Source organism: Gossypium hirsutum, chromosome A07, assembly GCF_007990345.1.
Source record: "Gossypium hirsutum isolate 1008001.06 chromosome A07, Gossypium_hirsutum_v2.1, whole genome shotgun sequence".
In the NCBI taxonomy this organism is placed as follows: domain Eukaryota; kingdom Viridiplantae; phylum Streptophyta; class Magnoliopsida; order Malvales; family Malvaceae; genus Gossypium; species Gossypium hirsutum.
In genome coordinates, this window is record NC_053430.1 from 84,141,506 (window position 1) to 84,159,255 (window position 17,750).

General features: G+C 35.5%; 1 protein-coding gene across 1 annotated transcript; it reads left to right on the forward strand.

Moving 5' to 3' along the window:
- Positions 1-13,382: 13,382 nt before the first annotated feature.
- LOC107956410 (uncharacterized) lies at positions 13,383-16,460 on the forward strand (the record flags this gene model as incomplete). The annotated part of the gene is made up of 4 exons (XM_041074188.1): positions 13,383-14,388; positions 15,033-15,062; positions 15,153-15,195; positions 15,976-16,460. A coding segment is annotated over one exon (1,005 nt), but the record flags the coding sequence as incomplete, so codon positions are not given.
- Between the last annotated feature and the right edge of the window lie 1,290 nt (positions 16,461-17,750).

Genomic DNA, 17,750 nt, shown 5'->3' on the forward strand with positions numbered 1-17,750 from the left:
GGAATATGGTTTTTCACCAACACCCACATTTCGCTACTCGAGAACAAGAGGAATAGCCTCCAACTGTAGAGGCCCGTTTAAGTTGAATCGAAGCGCGACTTGGAACAATAGAAACCTAAGTCTCCACAATCCTCGACATACTGTAGAATCATTACTCCCAACACCAACAACGTCATTAACATATATAGGGAGTGTTCTTAACTTTTACTTTTTATTTATTTAGGCTGCTGACTTTTATTTCATATAATATAAGCTTGAGGACAAGCATAGACTAAGTAGGGGGGATGGATGGTAAATATGCATGATTTTTGCTGCATGACTCTCTTATGCATGTGTTCAATCTTACGTTAAATTCATTCGATAGTTTTTTTAACATTGAGCCTTTAATCTCATACTTAACTAATTTGAACAATTGGGCAAATTTTGAATTAAAATGTCCAAGTATATAAATTAGTCGACATGTGTGTTTGAAAGTTGATATATGCAGCTAGATTTTTTTAGTATGAATTGATTGTTTGGAAAATTATATTTTCTTGTGCATAAATAAAAATAAATAAATAAATAGAGGTTCAAGTTATGAGTGAAGTTTTGAAAATGTGACCGGATCGAGTAACCGGGATAAGGTGCTTGGGTTGTCATCTTATCTCGTGTCAAAAGGTTTGAGTGACAAGTCGATAACTTATAAACATTCCGCTAACTGAGCCTTCACACAAAAAAAAAGAAAAAATAAATAAATAAATAAAAATTTAAGACTGTTTGAACCGAGTAACCAGGATGGGGTGCTTAAGTTGTCATCCTAGTTTACGTAAAAAGGTTTGACCACGTCAATAATTTTATTTTTTTCCTAAATACGTAGTTAATTAATAATGCCTTGCAAATTATTGGATTCAAACTCAATTTAATGAAATTATTTAGTACACATATTTCAATTTTATGACACTTGTTGATCAAACTTTATATCTTGAGCTTTTATTTATTTTTACCTAAGTTGTTAACATTTATTATGTATGCGAAAAAGAGGCTCGATTTTTAATAAATTGTAGAATAAATTTTAATGTTTGAAGGAAAAACTGCTTGAGGGCAAGCATGAGCTAAGTAGGGGGAGTTGATAAACATATTAATTTACATGATTCTTGTGCTTAATTTGGTTCATTTCTGAATTGATCCCTGAATAATTGCTGTTTTTATGACTTAATCTTGTTAGGGATGTAATTGGTCAAAAACAAGCAAAAAGGGGCCAAATTGAAAGACAAATCGTTGAATCAGGGCTAAATGAAAAGGATGGAGAAAGCCAAGGATTTATCATATATTTTGACATTGTAAAAAGCTAAAAATAGGAAGATATTATTTTGTTTTATTTTATTTTATTATTTATTATTATTTTATTAATTTAGGTTAAGCTATTTTTAGTAAACCTTATGCATATAAATAGGGGCTTTTAGTTCTTAGAAAAGCATCCATCGCCTTTACATTCCTATTTCATTTTGGAATTGAATTACTCTCTCTCTTGTATTTCCTTCTTCAATTTGGAATTGGAATATCATTTTTTTTCTCTTTAATTTGACGTTACATTTTGTAGCTTGACTCCAATTTTTTGTTTCTTTTCCATAATTGGGCCAATTGCTCTCCAAGTCCTTTCCATTCATCTCTTCACCATAATTATCAATCTTCTTTCCAAGCTCATAAAGCATGAACAATTTCATGCTTAACTAAATTTCATCTTAGCTTTAGGCAGGTGTTCTTTTCTGTCGGGAATCGTGGGATACGGATTCGTGTTAAAAATTTGTCCCATCGGTATTCATTTTTTTTCTAAGTATCGGGATAGACCAATCATCCTTTAAAGTTAAATTCGATTTCAAGTCAAAGTGCACGTTGGATTAGAGTCGTGTTTGCTTACAGTTGGAGATTCGAGTCAGCCGTGCTGTATTTGGATTTTTAAGAACAAATCGAGGAAGAAATGATCGGGTTTAAACGACTCACGTGGTTGAGGCCGTTAATTCGAGTTGAGTTCTTTAGAATGCAAGGCTGTCGGAATCGTGAATTGGGAACATGTGTATCTCGATTAGATAATCGGTAAGGGTTGGTTTGCAGGTCGTACAGGAACCAACTACTAGAGGAAGAATTGGTGGTTAGGACATTCTTAACTGCTATAACCAGCTTATCGGTTGGAGGAGAAGATTAATTTTCGAGGATCGATTCTTGATACGAAATTGACCGAGTCTAAGGCTAAAGCTTATTTTACCTGTTGCAAAATTCTGAATTTATTTTTCTAATTTATTTAATTAATTATTTATTCTGTTTCAATTATCTAGTTTCTAAACATTTCAAAAATCCCTGATTTACTTTTATTTCTAATTTTTGCAAGTACAATTGGAGTCGTGGGCACGATTTTTGCCACGACCTTCGACACGACAGACAATCTGATCATAAGCTTTACACGAAAGTCGATTATCGCATCCAATCCTTGTGGAATCGACCCTACTACCACTCTTACTACTAAGTAGAGCTATTTTTTAGGAATTATATTTGGTGGATTCGACGCCCATCAATAGTGTTTAGTGATGCGTCCTTGAATGGACTTGGTTGCGTTCTCATGTAGGAAGGTAAGGTAGTCACTTATGCATCTAGCCAGCTTAAGTCACATAAGCGTAACTACCCTACCCATGATTTGGAATTAGCAGCAGTGGTTTTCGCATTAAAAATTTGAAGGCACTATCTCTTTGGGGAGAAGTGTTATATCTATACTGACCACAAGATTCTTAAGTATCTGCTCACCCAGAAGGAGCTAAATTTGAGGCAACATAGATGGATCGAGCTGCTTAAGGACTATGACTTTGTCATTGACTACTATTTGAGTAAATCTAATGTGGTATAAGATGCATTGAGTCGTAAATCAGTGGCAGTGTTGCGAGCGATGTTTGCAAATTTAAGCTTGTTAGAGCACGGTGGTTTATTAGCTGAGCTTCAAGTTGAACCGATATTGGTGCTAAAGGTAAAAGAGGCATAGAAGTCTAACGATAGTTTTGTTGCCAGAGTAGATAGGGTGAGGCGAGGAGAAGCATCAGGCTTCGAATTACAAGATGGCAATGTATTGTATTTTAGAGGGCGACTTTTTGTTCTAGCAAGTGAACTAAGGGATAAAATCCTTTGTGAGGCACATAGTAGTCCATTTACTATACACCCAGGTAGTAACAAGATGTATCAGGAGCTTCGTCTATTTTATTGGTGGCCAAGGATGAAGAAAGATGTGTCAGAGTTTGTGACTTGATGCTTAACTTGTCAGCAGGTAAAAGCAGAGCATCAAGTTCATTTAGTTCTTCTTTAGCCTATCCAGATTTCATAGTTGAAATGGGATAGAGTCACTATGGATTTTGTGACTGGGTTACGTATGTCTTAGAGTAGACATGACGCAATTTAGGTAATCGTGGACAGATTGATAAAGACTACACATTTTCTACCAATGCGTGTGGACTTCACTCTCGAGAAGTTGGCCAAATTGTATATTGGTGAGATAGTGAGGCTTCACGAGGTGCTGGCTTCGATTATTTCAGACAGATATTTGTGTTTCATTTCAAGATTTTGGAGAGCCCTTCATGAGGTGTTGGGTACCCGCCTGCACTTCAGTATAGCTTTTCATCCACAGACTGATGGTCAGTCAGAGCGAGTCATTCAAATTCTCGAGGATATGCTTTGTTTTTGTATCGCTAAGTCTTAGAGAGGTTGGGAGGAACACCTTCTCTTGGTCGAGTTCGCATACAATAATAGTTATTAGTCTAGCATTCAGATGGCTCTTTTTGAGGCATTATATGGTCTTAAGTGAAAGACTCCTTTGTGTTGGTCAGAACTTAATGAGAGGAAGATGGTTGGTCCGGAGTTGGTCAGGGAGACTGAGGATAAGGTTCGGATGATTTTGGACAATTTGGGAGTAGCTTTCGATCGTCAGAAGTCATATACAAATTTGAAGCACAAAGATATAGAGTTTGCAGTGGGCGAGAAGGTCTTCCTTAAGGTTTTACCTTGGAAGAAAGTTTTACGCTTCAAACGCAAAAGGGAAATTAAGTCCTATGTTCATTGGACCTTATGAAGTTCTAAAGAGAGTTGGACCTGTGGTATATCGGTTAGCCTTGCCACCAGAGTTAGAGCGTATTCATAATGTGTTCCATGTGTCCATGCTTAGGAGGTACCGTTCTGATCCTTCCCATATCTTACCTCTTGATCAGATTGAAGTGAGCGCAGACTTGTTATATGAAGAAGAGCCGATTCAGATTTTGGCCTGAAATATTAAAGAACTTAGGAACAAGAAGATCCCCCTAGTGAATATCCTGTATAGGAATCATGGAGTTGCGAAGGCGAAACGGGAGCTAGAGGAGTCCATGAAATTACAGTATTTGCACCTTATTTATTCAGGTAAATTTCGAGGATGAAATTTCTTTTAAAGAAGGGAGAGTTGTAACAGCCTCAATTTTTTAAGTCAACATTTGAGTGTTGACTTGGGTTGGCGATGGATAAATTTATTTTGGGATTGGGTTTTTGTTGGAATTAATTTGGGTGAATTTTGGACCTTTTTTTTATAAGAAATTAAGGATGTTGGGAAGCTTATGTGAAGTAGGGGGAAGATGGATGACTAATATGGTGATTTTACCATTTTTGAATAAAAATCTTCTCCCAATTAATGAGAAAAGATGGTTTGACAAATTGAGGTATGGGATAAATTAGATTTGTCCCTATTTTTCCCTATATTATAATCACCCTATTGTTTTTTTTTCCTTTTACATTTCTTCATTTTTATTTTTATTTTTCTTCGTTTCTTCATCTATTTTTTTCCTTAGCAAGTCTTTAAGAGGGAGAAAGATTTGAATGAGTTCTCACCATTTTTTTTCATCCTCCAAATCTCAAAGAAGGTAAGGGTCTTATCCTATTTTATTTTTTTTGGTGTTTAGAAGGTTTGAGTTTAAGGAAGTCTCTACCCATCTTCTCATATTTTATTTATTTATTTATTTAAAGTATGTATTTTTACATCCTATCAACTCATATTTTTTTTTGTGTGGGAAATCTTGTGTGTTACATGGTTATTAGTTAAAGAGGGTGGTGAATCGTCTAAAGCTAAGGGTAAAGAGGCAAAGTGGTGGCGAGCTAGGCAAGAAACTTTGTTGGTGTTCTTCCATCAAGGTGGTACCCTCTAACTCTCCTATACTTCTTGATAAGTCATAAATATGATGCTTGTGTGACAGTGCATGCATGCTATATGTCATGGGGTGAAAATCTTGTTTGGATGATTTAAAATGAAGCTAAAAACTTAGTTGTGAAATGTATTAGAAACAGATTATTACATGAACAGTAAGTTCAAAAATTCACCATAAATTCTGTAAAAATAATTACGAAGTAATCTATACGTCGTTGTAACCGTGAGTCAATCTAGTTTTGTTTAGAATAAATGGAGATCAATTTCAATTTATATGTTAAAAGATATGAATTTTTTAGTGTTGAAAGGTCATAAAAATCTAGCAGCAGAATTCTTATAAAATAGATTTAGCAGTGACTTTGAAAAATCACCAAAAATTTCATAAGATAAAATAGGAAACGAGCCTTATATTTTTATAGCCGTACACAAGTCTAGTTTCGTTTAAAACAAACGGTGCTCAATTTAGAGTTATTTATTAAGAGTTATTAATTTTTGAATGAGGAAAGGTCAGAATTTCAAGGTAGAAGATTGTTACATCTCTTTAGTTAATATTTTAGCTGGAATGATAAGCAAGTTGAAACGAGTATGAGACTCGAATGTCATGGTTGCATTTTTGTGATTATATGTTCGATGCTTTGTTTGCGCTTAGCCTTCAGGCTCTAACCTAACTAGCGGCTATGAGTGGAGCGGGACTATCTGGATACTTGATTATTTGAGCAGTATGTGCAATCTAACAAGTTTGACAAGTTTGATATGCAAGCGATTTGGTTATGTAGTTTTAACGACTCATGTTTTAATTATTCGATACTTATGTCATGTTCTATGTATACATTTGATTTGCATGCTTATATTTATGATTTGCTTGATGTATGGTAGATTTGTTGTGTACCATTGAGCTTGTAAAGCTTAGCCTTCGAATTTTCTTAATGTTCAGATTTGTAGACTTTTGTACGTGTCCAAGGAACATCATCGACGAGAGACTCCTAGCATCACATATTCAAGGTACAGTACCTTATCTATTAGTGGGCATTGTATTCCTAAAGCCTTACTTGTATTTTTTTGTAGGTCTATAACTCTTTAATCATTTTTGTTATTTTGACTATTTTGATATACGATGATATTGGGGCTCCACATATTTTGTATAACTACTTTTATTACTATTTTCACTATAACTTTGTATGGTATTTTCTCTTATATAAATTGTATTTAAATGTTTTAAATTTATTTGAAAATTTTGTTGGGTTACTCCGGTGACCTGATGTAGTACCCTAGTATTAGAGTACTCCATATTCAGGATTAGGGTATTACAGCTGGAATCTATTTTGCTGATGTCAGTCTCTTATGGTGGAGTCGTAGGTCTACAGGTGAGAAAAGAGGTAGGATTGCAATCTGAACATAGGAAGATTTCCAAAAGGAGTTCAAAAAGCAGTTTTACCCATAGTATACCGAGAAGAAGGCTAGGGCCAAGTTGCGTTGGCTTACACAATAAGGCACTGTTAGTATGTTCGGGAGTTTAGTGAATTGATGCTTCAAATATTTGACTTAAGTGAGAAATAAACATTGACTTAAGTGAGAAATAAACATTCTACTGGTTTGAAAATGGGTTGAAGCTTTAGGCAAAGCAAGAGTTGCATCGGCAAGGTATCATTGAGCTTACTGTAGCCATGGCCGAGACAGAGTCATTAATTGAGCTTGGTCCAAAGAAAGACAAGTTCAAGTTTTCCACCCAAAGAAATAAGAAATGGTGAGAGAGACCATGAGGAAGAGGGATAAGTCAAAAATAAAAAATAGGGCAATGGTAAGAATAGTGGTAATGGGAAACCACCGAATGAAAAGTGGAAGCTCAACACTAAACTGAAAGGGCTAATGTAATGCTTCATTTATGATAGACTGCTTATGGTGAGAGACTATCCAAAAAAAATATGTGCTTTCTACCATCGAAGGGGATGATGAGCTAGACAAAAAAATGATGAAACTTAGTTCAATTGTGCATTCTGTTGAAGCTAAGAAGGTCAGAGAGAATGAGAATAAGCTAGTGAAGTGTTTCTTTTGTTGTGGTTTGCATAGGATGTAAGACTATCTAGTGTCACAGGCCAGAGTTCAAAGCCCGTGACCATTGAACCAAATGCATCCGATGGAGGTCTATTACTTAGATAGGGATCATTTGGCCCATGAGAGCTGGCCCGATTTAAGGAACTATTGGAGAAGCCTATCAGATTAAAGCATGGTTGGCCCGATAAAGAAGATATGGCAACTTAGGCAACTATGGTAACTGATATTAAAGATAAAGGGAATCATATCTTGTAAGATTAGATAGGATTTGATATGGCAATATCTTGTAAATCCCTTAAATTAGGGGATATGGTTAATCTCGTCCGTCGATGTAATTGTATCTTGACCGTGAGTTTTGGGGGGAGCTCAAGTATAAATAAAAAAGCCTCCCCCTCATTTGTACTCACTCCATTCATTGTTTTATTATTCTTTGTAAATAAGAGAATAGAGAGCATTTACTCAAACACTTTGCGAGCGTCCCTTTCTGTTGTTCTTTATAAGCTTCTTTTGGCATAAGTTTGCTTCCACTGTACGAGTTGGTGCCTTGGAGGAGTTCTTAATGAATCCTCATTCGAGTAAAGGCTGACTTGGGTGAGTTTGGACGAGCAAATCGCCTAAGGTCGCACGGATTGCGAGACGAAAGGTCTAGCCCCGTGACAAGTGGTATCAGAGCTGTTGGTTCGAAGGCACTGTTGGGATGTCGAAAGAAGAGTTTGAATAAAGGAGGCCAAGAAAAGGTTTGAGGGAGATGCTGACGGTAGTAGAGGAACGTGTGGGTAAACTCGAGGGATCCATGAAGGACGTAAAGGAGGCACTCGATGGGTTCGAGGGTCACATAGACAACTAGAAGGAACAGTCCAGAGACTATATAAAGATGTCTCTTAATGCGACCATGGATAAGGTAAATAAGTTGTTTGATTCACATAAAAATAAACTATCGGACAGGAACGATGCTCTTGAGGCCATGTTGATGGCTTTGAAGGAGGAAACAATGGCCACGACGCTGGCTTTAACCACAAGAATTGAGGAGCTCGAGGGAGAGCTGACCTTGTGTCGAGTAGCGGTGGGGGAATGAGTGTCAAATGCAGTACTCAGTAGCGAGTATGTCCCGAAGCCGAAAGAGTTTGTGGGGACAAGGTCTGCATATGATGTGGACAATTTCTTGTGGAGGATAGAAAACTACTTCCGTGCCAAAGGCATCTTGGATTATGCGGGTAAGGTACAAACTGCTTCATTATTTCTTACTGATATTGCGCTTTTATGGTGGCGAGGTAGGACCACAGATAAAAGGCAAGATGAGATTGGAACATGGGAAAAGTTCTAATGAGAGTTGAAGGGACAGTTTTACCCAAAGTTTGCCGAGGAAGAAGCTCGGGCAAAGTTGCAAGGAATAAGGCAACGGGGCACAGTGGGGGAGTATGTTCGTGAGTTCAAGGAACTCATGCTCCAAGTTTCAGATGTGACCGAGAGAAAAGCAATGCTTGCTTTTCAAGAGGGATTGGAGCCGTGGGTCAGACAGGAGGTGGAACAAAGAGGTGTCCAAAAGCTGTCAAAAGATATGACGGTAGCAGTATCCGTGGTTAAGCTTGGTCTAGGGAAAAACAAGCTTGGATCTTCCAAGTCCGAGGAAAAGGGCGTATGTGAAGGGAATCACAAGGAAGATACGGATGAGTATGGCAATGTCAACGGTGAGAATTGTGGTAATAGGAAACCACGAGTTGGGAAGAACCCAAGAGGAAAAGGGACAAGCTGAAATGCTTTCTCTGTGACAGTCCACATATATTGAAGAAATGTCCAATAAAATCCACGCTTAGGAAGAAGCCAGTGGGTAAGGCCTTGGGACTTGGTTCGAGCGCAAGGGGTGTCAAAGCTAAGGAGGCCGAAAGTGAGAAAAAGCTAGTAGAGTACTTTTTATGTCATGGTCCACATAGGTTGCGAAAGTGTCCGAGAAAGTCTGTTATGATTGAGCAGATACGGAGCCCAAGAAGCTTGGTTCGAGCAAGGGAAAAGCCGAAGCCAAGAGGGCAAAGAGGAGCAAGTCTGTCATCGAAGGGAACGATGGAGCAGACAAGGAGCCAAAGAAGCTTGGTTCGAGCAAGGGAAATGCCGAAGCCAAGAGGGCTAAGAGGAGCAAGAAGAAGCGAGTAAAGTGCTTCTTGTACCATGGTCCGCATGAGTTGCGGAACTGTCCAAAGCAAGCCAAAGTCAAAGGAAATGCAACGTCTGAGCATGGTGAGTCGTTGGAGGGGCTTCCACCCAATGAAGTGGTGAGTTTGTCAACGAACTTAGAGGAAGAAGTTGCAATGAAAACAGTGAAGCTGGGACCAATGAGGCTCAAATCAAGTGAAACGTCAGAGTTGGCCTAGTCATCAACAAGGCTTCCACCTATAGGAGAGGTGGGTGATGCATCGGACTTCAAAGAAAAAGAAGTGATGCATGTGGGACAGTTGACCCGAGTAAATGCAAAGGTACATTCGGAACACTTTGATAGTGTTTTGCATTGTAACTTGTGTACTTGGCGAGAACGTAGGGGCCCTTCCGAAGTTCTTGAGCAAGAAGGCCGGGAGACTGTGGGCAAAGTGAAGCCAAGTGTTGTGAATCACGAGGATTCTGTTCGAGGGAAGTTAGAATATGGGCAAGGGAGTGACATAACTCCTTGTCGTCAAGATGTACAAACGAGTAGGATAGCTCAAGTGAAGAAGAGACGGAAGCCGAGGCAGAAGTCCCGAAGGAAGGAAAGAGCCAAGGCAACGAGTGAGATCTGAGGCGAATCAAGTCAGTGCCATTCGGGAGTCACAACGAGGACGTTGCGAGAATGGGTGGGGGAGAATGTCACGGGCCAGAGTTCAAAACCCGTGACCATCGAACCAAATGCATCCGATGGAGGTCTATTACTTAGATAGGGATCATTTGGCCCACGAGAGCTGGCCCGATTCAAGGAACTGTTGGAGAAGCCTGTCAGATTAAAGCCTGGTTGGCCCGATAGCGAAGATATGGCAACTTAGGCAACTATGGTAACTAATCTTAAAGATAGAGGGAATCATATCTTGTAAGATTAGATAGGATTTGATATGGCAATATCTTGTAAATCCCTTAAATTAGGGGATATGGTTAATCTCTTCTGTCGATGTAATTGTATCTTGACCATCGGTTTTGGGGGGAGCTCAAGTATAAATAAGAGAGCCTCCCCCTCATTTGTACTCACTCCATTCATTGTTTCATTATTCTTTGTGAATAAGAGAATAAAGAGCATTTACTCAAACACTTTGCGAGCGTCCCTTTCTGTTGTTCTTTATAAGCTTCTTTTGGCATAAGTTTGCTTCCGCTGTACGAGTTGGTGCCTTGGAGGAGTTCTTAAGGAATCCTCATTCGAGTAAAGGCTGACTTGGGCGAGTTTGGATGAGCAAATCGCCTAAGGCCGCACGGATTGTGAGACAAAAGGTCTAGCCTCGTGACACTAAAGCGATCTAAGTTTTTCATAATCACTAATAGGGGCGAAACCAAATTTTTTTTAGGGGGTGAAATTAAATTGTAATCTTTTCGATAGAAAAAATGTAATTCCACCATTTTAATAGACTATACCTTTATAATTTTTAAAGGACTAAATCAAATTTTTATATTTTTAGGGGGACAAAGTGCAATTTTACCTTTACTAATTTAAAATTTTAAAAATTTTAAAGGGGAAAATGAAAATCTTTTTATTTTAGGGGGGCAAGACCTTTGCTAGCCCCTTAGGTTCACCAATGGTTGCTAAAGAAGATGAAGCTGAGTAAGACTCTAAAGCTTGAGTTAATGATACTTAATCTACTAAAGCAAAGAGGAATCACAAGCAGAAAGGGTTGATGTATATTGACAACAACATTGCAGGTTAAAGAATGAGTGCTTTTGTTGATCTAGAGGCATTTGACTTATTTGTATTGGAAAAAGCTATGTGTAAATTTGGTCTCTCAGTTAGCCAATTGACTAAGAAGATCAAGGCGGTAAATTTTGAAGAGGTCCCAACTATGGGAATAGCAAAGAAGTTGAGCTACAGATTAGTCAATAGAAAGGTAAGGAAGACTTTAAGGTAATTCATTTAGATGATTATGAATTTGTGTTTGGCTTGAATTTCCTTGAGAAGATTAATGTTTTGTTGGTTCCTTTTTTTTATTGTATGTGTATCTTGGATAAGTCGGATAAGCCGAGATGGTAGGTTAATAAACCACCAAACTGGGTCGACCGGGATAATAATCTATTGTAGTAAAAAGCCATCAAAATTGGGTAATTGAGATGGCAAGTTATTGTAATAAAAATCATTGTCACAGATGTTAAGTGAACGACCATCGTCAATGTGTTTTTGGTGTGTTGAGTAAAGCTCGAGGGCGACTGGGATGGATGGGTGGGAAATTTGCTTTTGCATTACATCATAAATATATTTTGTATATGCATTAATTTACTATATGTTCTTCACATTATGCTATTATACTATGAGTTAAATACTCTACTATTTGAATAATTATATATAATGGTTTAAGACTAGTTTCACACTGAGCCATTGTAAACTCATCCCCATTTCTTTTCCTCTCAGGTAGCAAAGAAAGTTAGGATTCAGAAAGGCATCGAAGGAACCTCGGATTAGCAACTTAGTTTTTTATTATTATTATTTTAAATTTTTATTAAAGCTTTTTTTAATTGTTTTGTTTTCAGGTTGTAATTATTTCCCGCTTCTATATTTAAAGTGAAGTTGTTTAGCTTAATTATTCCAAGGCATGACACTTAGTTAATACGCTGATAATTGCATGCTTTTCGATTTAGAAAACCATTACTTTAAATGTTTTTTGCTGCTTTACAAAATAGTTAAAGTATCAATAAGTCTTTTCTTAAAAACCTTACCTCGTTTTTTAAATCTAAAAATTAATAATATTGTAATTGAATTACTAAGTAAAGTCGGTTTAAATTAATGATTTTTTTCCTAAAAGCGAAAGAGCAATTATTATACAAATCAACTCAAATAAAAAGAATGGCTTTATAGGACCACTTCGTTGATTGAATTGTATGCCTCTGACTTAGCAGAAACTCCTAGGCTCAGTCATGGGTGTTTCAAAAAGCCAAATGCACTAGAAAATATTAACTCCTTGACTACCCAGGTTTAACTAATAATAAACCGCATTATATGAACGAATTATAATGCGAGAATGTAACTTATATTAGTAGATAATTTAATTTGTCCACGGTCCATATAATTATATTGAGCAAATGGTTTATTTTTAAAGAGACTATTATGTCATCTATAAGTCCAATAAGAGAGATAATTTGTCTTGGCTATCAGAGCTGTTTGACTCTGAAAATGGAGACATTGATATAATTGTCTAAATTGATAATACATTGGATTGGACTGAAGGTGAATTTATTCTAGATCTGTTTGATCCAATCTCTCCTCCAATTATAATTTTATGATTTATTGCTCAAAATCCTCAAAAATGTCTAACTAAATAATCAAAATAAGTTAGTCAATCAAAATAAAGTAATTATAACATCGGAACAATTTTATAAAAAAAAATTGTAACTAATATTTGAATTAGTTATTTCATAAAAAAAAGTAGTTGAACTAATAATAATTTAATATTGCTTCTTAAAAATATATTTTGGTCAAAAAAAACTTTTGAGCAAAAATTAATTTTTTTTGTCAAAAAAAACTTTTAAGTAAAAACTAAAATTTTTTACTTTTGCTTTTGACTAAAAAAATTGTTTTTACAAGGTATTTTTTTATCTCAAAAATATTTTTAAAAAATTTAAAAATATCTTATTTAGTAATATTTTTACCTCAAAAATATTTTTTATCCCAAAAATAAGAAGGAATGCTAAACTCTCCTAACACTTTCCATGATTGCATTTTAGCTCACTGTTCTAAAGGGAAACAAACACTGTTAATGCTCCGGCTAAAACAAGGGTTGCGTGTTCCTGAACATTGTTTATGGGTAGAACTGGTTAAATTTGGTACAACGGTACAATGTTTTGTTTGGTGAAACATTTACACCATGTTTGGTTGGGTGTATTGGCTATGCCAATACACCCCTAATCGGTGGGCCCCACTAATCCCTCTTTATTCCGTCGTTTGGTTCAATGTATTGCTAATACGCGTGTAATACATTACTTTTCTAATCGGTGAAAACCACCGATTTCTAATCCCTCTCTTTTGCCCAGATTAGATGCCTCTTCAGTTTCCCCTCCCTGTTTTACCCTCTGCCTCAACCCGAGTCCAACTCTATTTTCTTCTTCACTTTCAACCCAGATCAAATCTGCCTCTATTTCTAAAACTAAAGAGAACCCTTTTTCTTCTTCACCATCTTTCATCTTTGTATCAATCTTTTCCCTTTCGATTTTCTTAAATTCTGTGGTTTCAATCTTTGATGCTTTCAGTTCAAAAGATCGGGTGGGGACGGTGCTCCAGTTACAAGTGCTCTCACTTGCTCTGCTCTTCTTGATTTACTCTGCTTTGGGTCTTTTAAATAATAAGAAAGGTTCATACTTTTGGCCTGATCCTGTTCTTGAATTAGTTCTGCTTTTAGCTTTTGTTGAAGAATTTTTGTTGTATTACTTGCAAAGAAAGGATACAAGTGGGATTGAGAATAGATATTTTGATCCTTTATGTGTTCCCATAGCAATTTGTGTGGTTTCAACAATGTTAGAATTGAGATCTAACAGGTCCATTTACTCGAAATCGGTACGAGGTATTGGGTTGATTTTACACGGAACATGGTTTGTGCAAATGGGATTTTCATTTTACACTAATTTGATGGTTCATGGATGTAGCTTACATGAAAAAAGTAGAGGGAATTATACTATTAAATGCAGAAGTCACCCTGATTATCATAGAGCAAGGTTTATTGCCACATTGCAATTCAATTGCCATCTTGCTTTGCTTGTGGTTCTGGTTGTTGGGATGTTATCGCTTATTGGCAAAAGAAACGGTGTTGTTGTTGGTGCTTCAGGGGATGGTTTGCGGTATAAGCCATTAGGGGCTGAAATACAGCTAATGGATAGTAATAGGGGGAATTTCACTTTGGATTCCGATGATGATCTCGATAGTGGGATTAAAGAAGAAGATGGTTTGGTGAAAGAGAAGTCGGCTGTTGTGGAATTGGGTGGTAATGGCCATGCTTCACATGTCTGAGGTAAACATTTTAGTGGTTTCTTTCGGATAGCTGGCTGAAAAGCATTGTAATTTTATTCTTTTGTAATGATATTAGTTAATAAGTGATGATTGACTTTGCATAAACTAAAATATACCCGTTTTCGAGTTCTATCTGAGTTCTATTTCGTGTTCTATCTGAGATTTGAGTTCTATTTCGTGTTCTATCTGATTTTGATTCTCGTATGTTAATGCAGTTTTCGAGTTTAAAAATTGTATTGAGTGGTTGCCTATATCATAGTATTTGACATGATTGTAATTCCTTTGGATAGTTGAACCTTTTCCAATATCTAGTCATACTTTGGATAGTTAAATGGCATTCGGCACTTGTATATATTTGGAGAGTCATACTTCATAGTTCATGCCCATATTTGAATGATGTTTATATTTTAAAAACTTCTAAATAATGTTTATTTTGCACTGGTTTGTCATACTGGTCGGGTATTTGTTCTATTCTCATTTCCTGACAATTAAGTATTTAAGTCGTATCTGCTCTCAGTAGGATGGCTATCTTATGTAGAACAAACCGGGATGCTCATCTTGCAGTTCTTTTTCTTTTCCCTCTATATTCCACTGTTCTTTTATTTCCAAATAAATGGCATTTACTTTGTTGCAATTAACTCGCAGATAACTAAGCAAATTCAGGCTGTTAACGAGGTTTACAAGTTTCACAATCTTCCCGAGTTCTATAAGGGCTGTGCCGTTATAATTAATTGCCAAGTCTAATCAATACTTCATAAAATGCAGAGCAATGATCTTATTCTTTGACATTGACCCAAATACCCAACAGGTATGCTATGCCTTTACTTTCTACATCATTACATCTATTCTAACAAAGAAATTGTTTGGGATTAAGCTTTGGGTTGTGTTGGCTATCACTAGAGCTTCTGGATTGTTAAAGCAATTGCTGGTTTTGATTAATTACATCTATGGTCTGTCCAATAGGAGGATTGAATTGCTTTGCACGTCATCAAGGTCTTTTCTTTTAGAGTTTCTAGTTTGCTTGAGCTTAAAATGTGGATGTGTTTTAGTAGCATTTTGTCTTTATATGTTTCTTACAAAAGTTCCTCTTATGTGCCTTTTACTTTTGTGAATCATGAGGATATTGATGGAACTTGAGCTTCAGTTTAGGTTTCTGGATTGGAGTGTTTCTCCTTGTATTAGGGCTGTTAATACCACCCTGTGTTTATCTCAAAGCTAAAGATACGAGGTGTCAAACTACATTTCTTTCTGCTTTCATTTAAATGGGGCCTGCTTGCTACGCTGCCATTACTGTATTGAAAACCTTGTTTCTATAGGAAGTCTCCAATGATACCGTAATGTTGTTACTGACTATTATTGCAGTGAGTGTTGGAGCATTTCGGAATTAGTTCGTTTGATTAGTGCTTTTTTTTGCCTCATATTTTGTGTAGATAGCTGTTCTGACTTGCTTGAGCATCATATGTTTCATGTATGTTGAGTGCATTCGTTCAGTCCCTATATTGTGAGCCAAAAATTGGAGGTTATGCTATTTCACTGCTGCTGCTGTTGGCGCTGCTAACTATGAATTCTATTTTTATCTTGAAAACAGGTTGTGGTGGTTGATCCAGAGGCGTATACCTATGACGATGAGGTGCTAAAGAAAGCTGAAGCTATGGGCAAGCCAGGTCTTGTGGAGATATATGCCAAAGAAGACAGTTTCATCTTTACAGTTGAATCCACTGGTGCGATCAAAGCTTCTCAGTTGGTTCTTAATGCTATAGAAATCTTGAAACAGAAGCTGGATGCAGTTCGCCTGTCTGAGGATACTGTGGAAGCTGATGATCAGTTTGGTGAACTAGGTGCCCATATGCAAGGAGGATGATCTGCTTGTAATTAAGAACTAGCCATTGACATTTGTAGGTTTCAGAAAAGGCGTGTTTACATCTAACTAACTACCTTTTGTTTAAAACTCTTGAGATATTTTGGGTAGAACAAACTACTTGTTTTCCTCGATGAAAATTGTCAGCTATATGCCATCTGTTTTAAACTTAAAAGCCAGCAAAGCATGGACTGGCAAATCTTACTTGTTTTGAACCGATACAGTTGAAACTATTTATGTAAATCTTGGCGGTCCAAGAATTCTCTTATCAACTTAAACATGAAACAAGCCAAAATAATACAATGACACGTTTAATAATCGTCTTCCTTGGCACGTATGTTTGGAACTCGGATTGAGTGTTTATGCAGATTATAATTCTCAAGTTATATTTTGATTTTAGTAAATTCATATAAGAACATTTTATTATTAAGAATTTTATGAAATTATATATCATTATTAAATTATATTTAATATTAATTATTTTAAATTGTATAAATTCATATAAGAAAATTTATTATCAAGAATTTTATGAAATTATATATTATTATTAAATTATATGTAATAATAATTATTTTAAATTATACAAATTCATATAAGATAATTTATTAGTTATAATTATTTTAAATTTTATTAAATCATATATTTTAATTAAAATATATTTAATATTAATTATTTCAAATTATCTTTTATAGTATCATATATTATGATTTGAGTAAATTCATATAAGAATATTGATTATTAAGAATTTTATTAAATTATATATTTTAATTAAAATATATTTAATAATAATTATGTTTAAATATGATTAAATTATTTATTATTGATAATAATAATATTATTAAAATTTAAATAACAATAACAATAATCATTTACCAAAACAAATTTATGCTAAGGGTATTCTAGTCATTTTAGTTTTTTCCATTATGCTATTACACCTCTATTCCATTCAACCAAACACAAGATTACTATTACGCCTCTATTCCATTACATTCAACCAAACAGTGGATTAGCTATTACACCTCTAATCCAATACACCTCTAATCCCAATACACCTCTAATCCAATACAGCGAACCAAACGCACCCTTATTCTATTAATGGAATTTATTACTTCGAAAAAAAGGTGAAGATAGAGACACTTTTTAGATCTGTATTTAATAGCAAGTGTAGTACGTTGACAAGTCAATGCATGTGATTTTATGTACTATTACTACTTTATACTAATTCACAACTAAGCTTTATTGATTTAAATGATATTATAATATTCTTTTTCTTTTTCTTTTTTATAAATCAATAGAAATGTATTCATAACAAGTTAAACTTTATTATTATATTTGAAGAATCATTTAATAAATATAATCAATAGAAATGTATTCATAACAAGTTAAACTTTATTATTATATTTGAAGTATCATTTAATAAATATATTTATTATACAGTAAATAATTGGATTAAATATTTTTAGCATTTATTTTGAAATAAAAGCATTTAATGTTTAATGAATTAA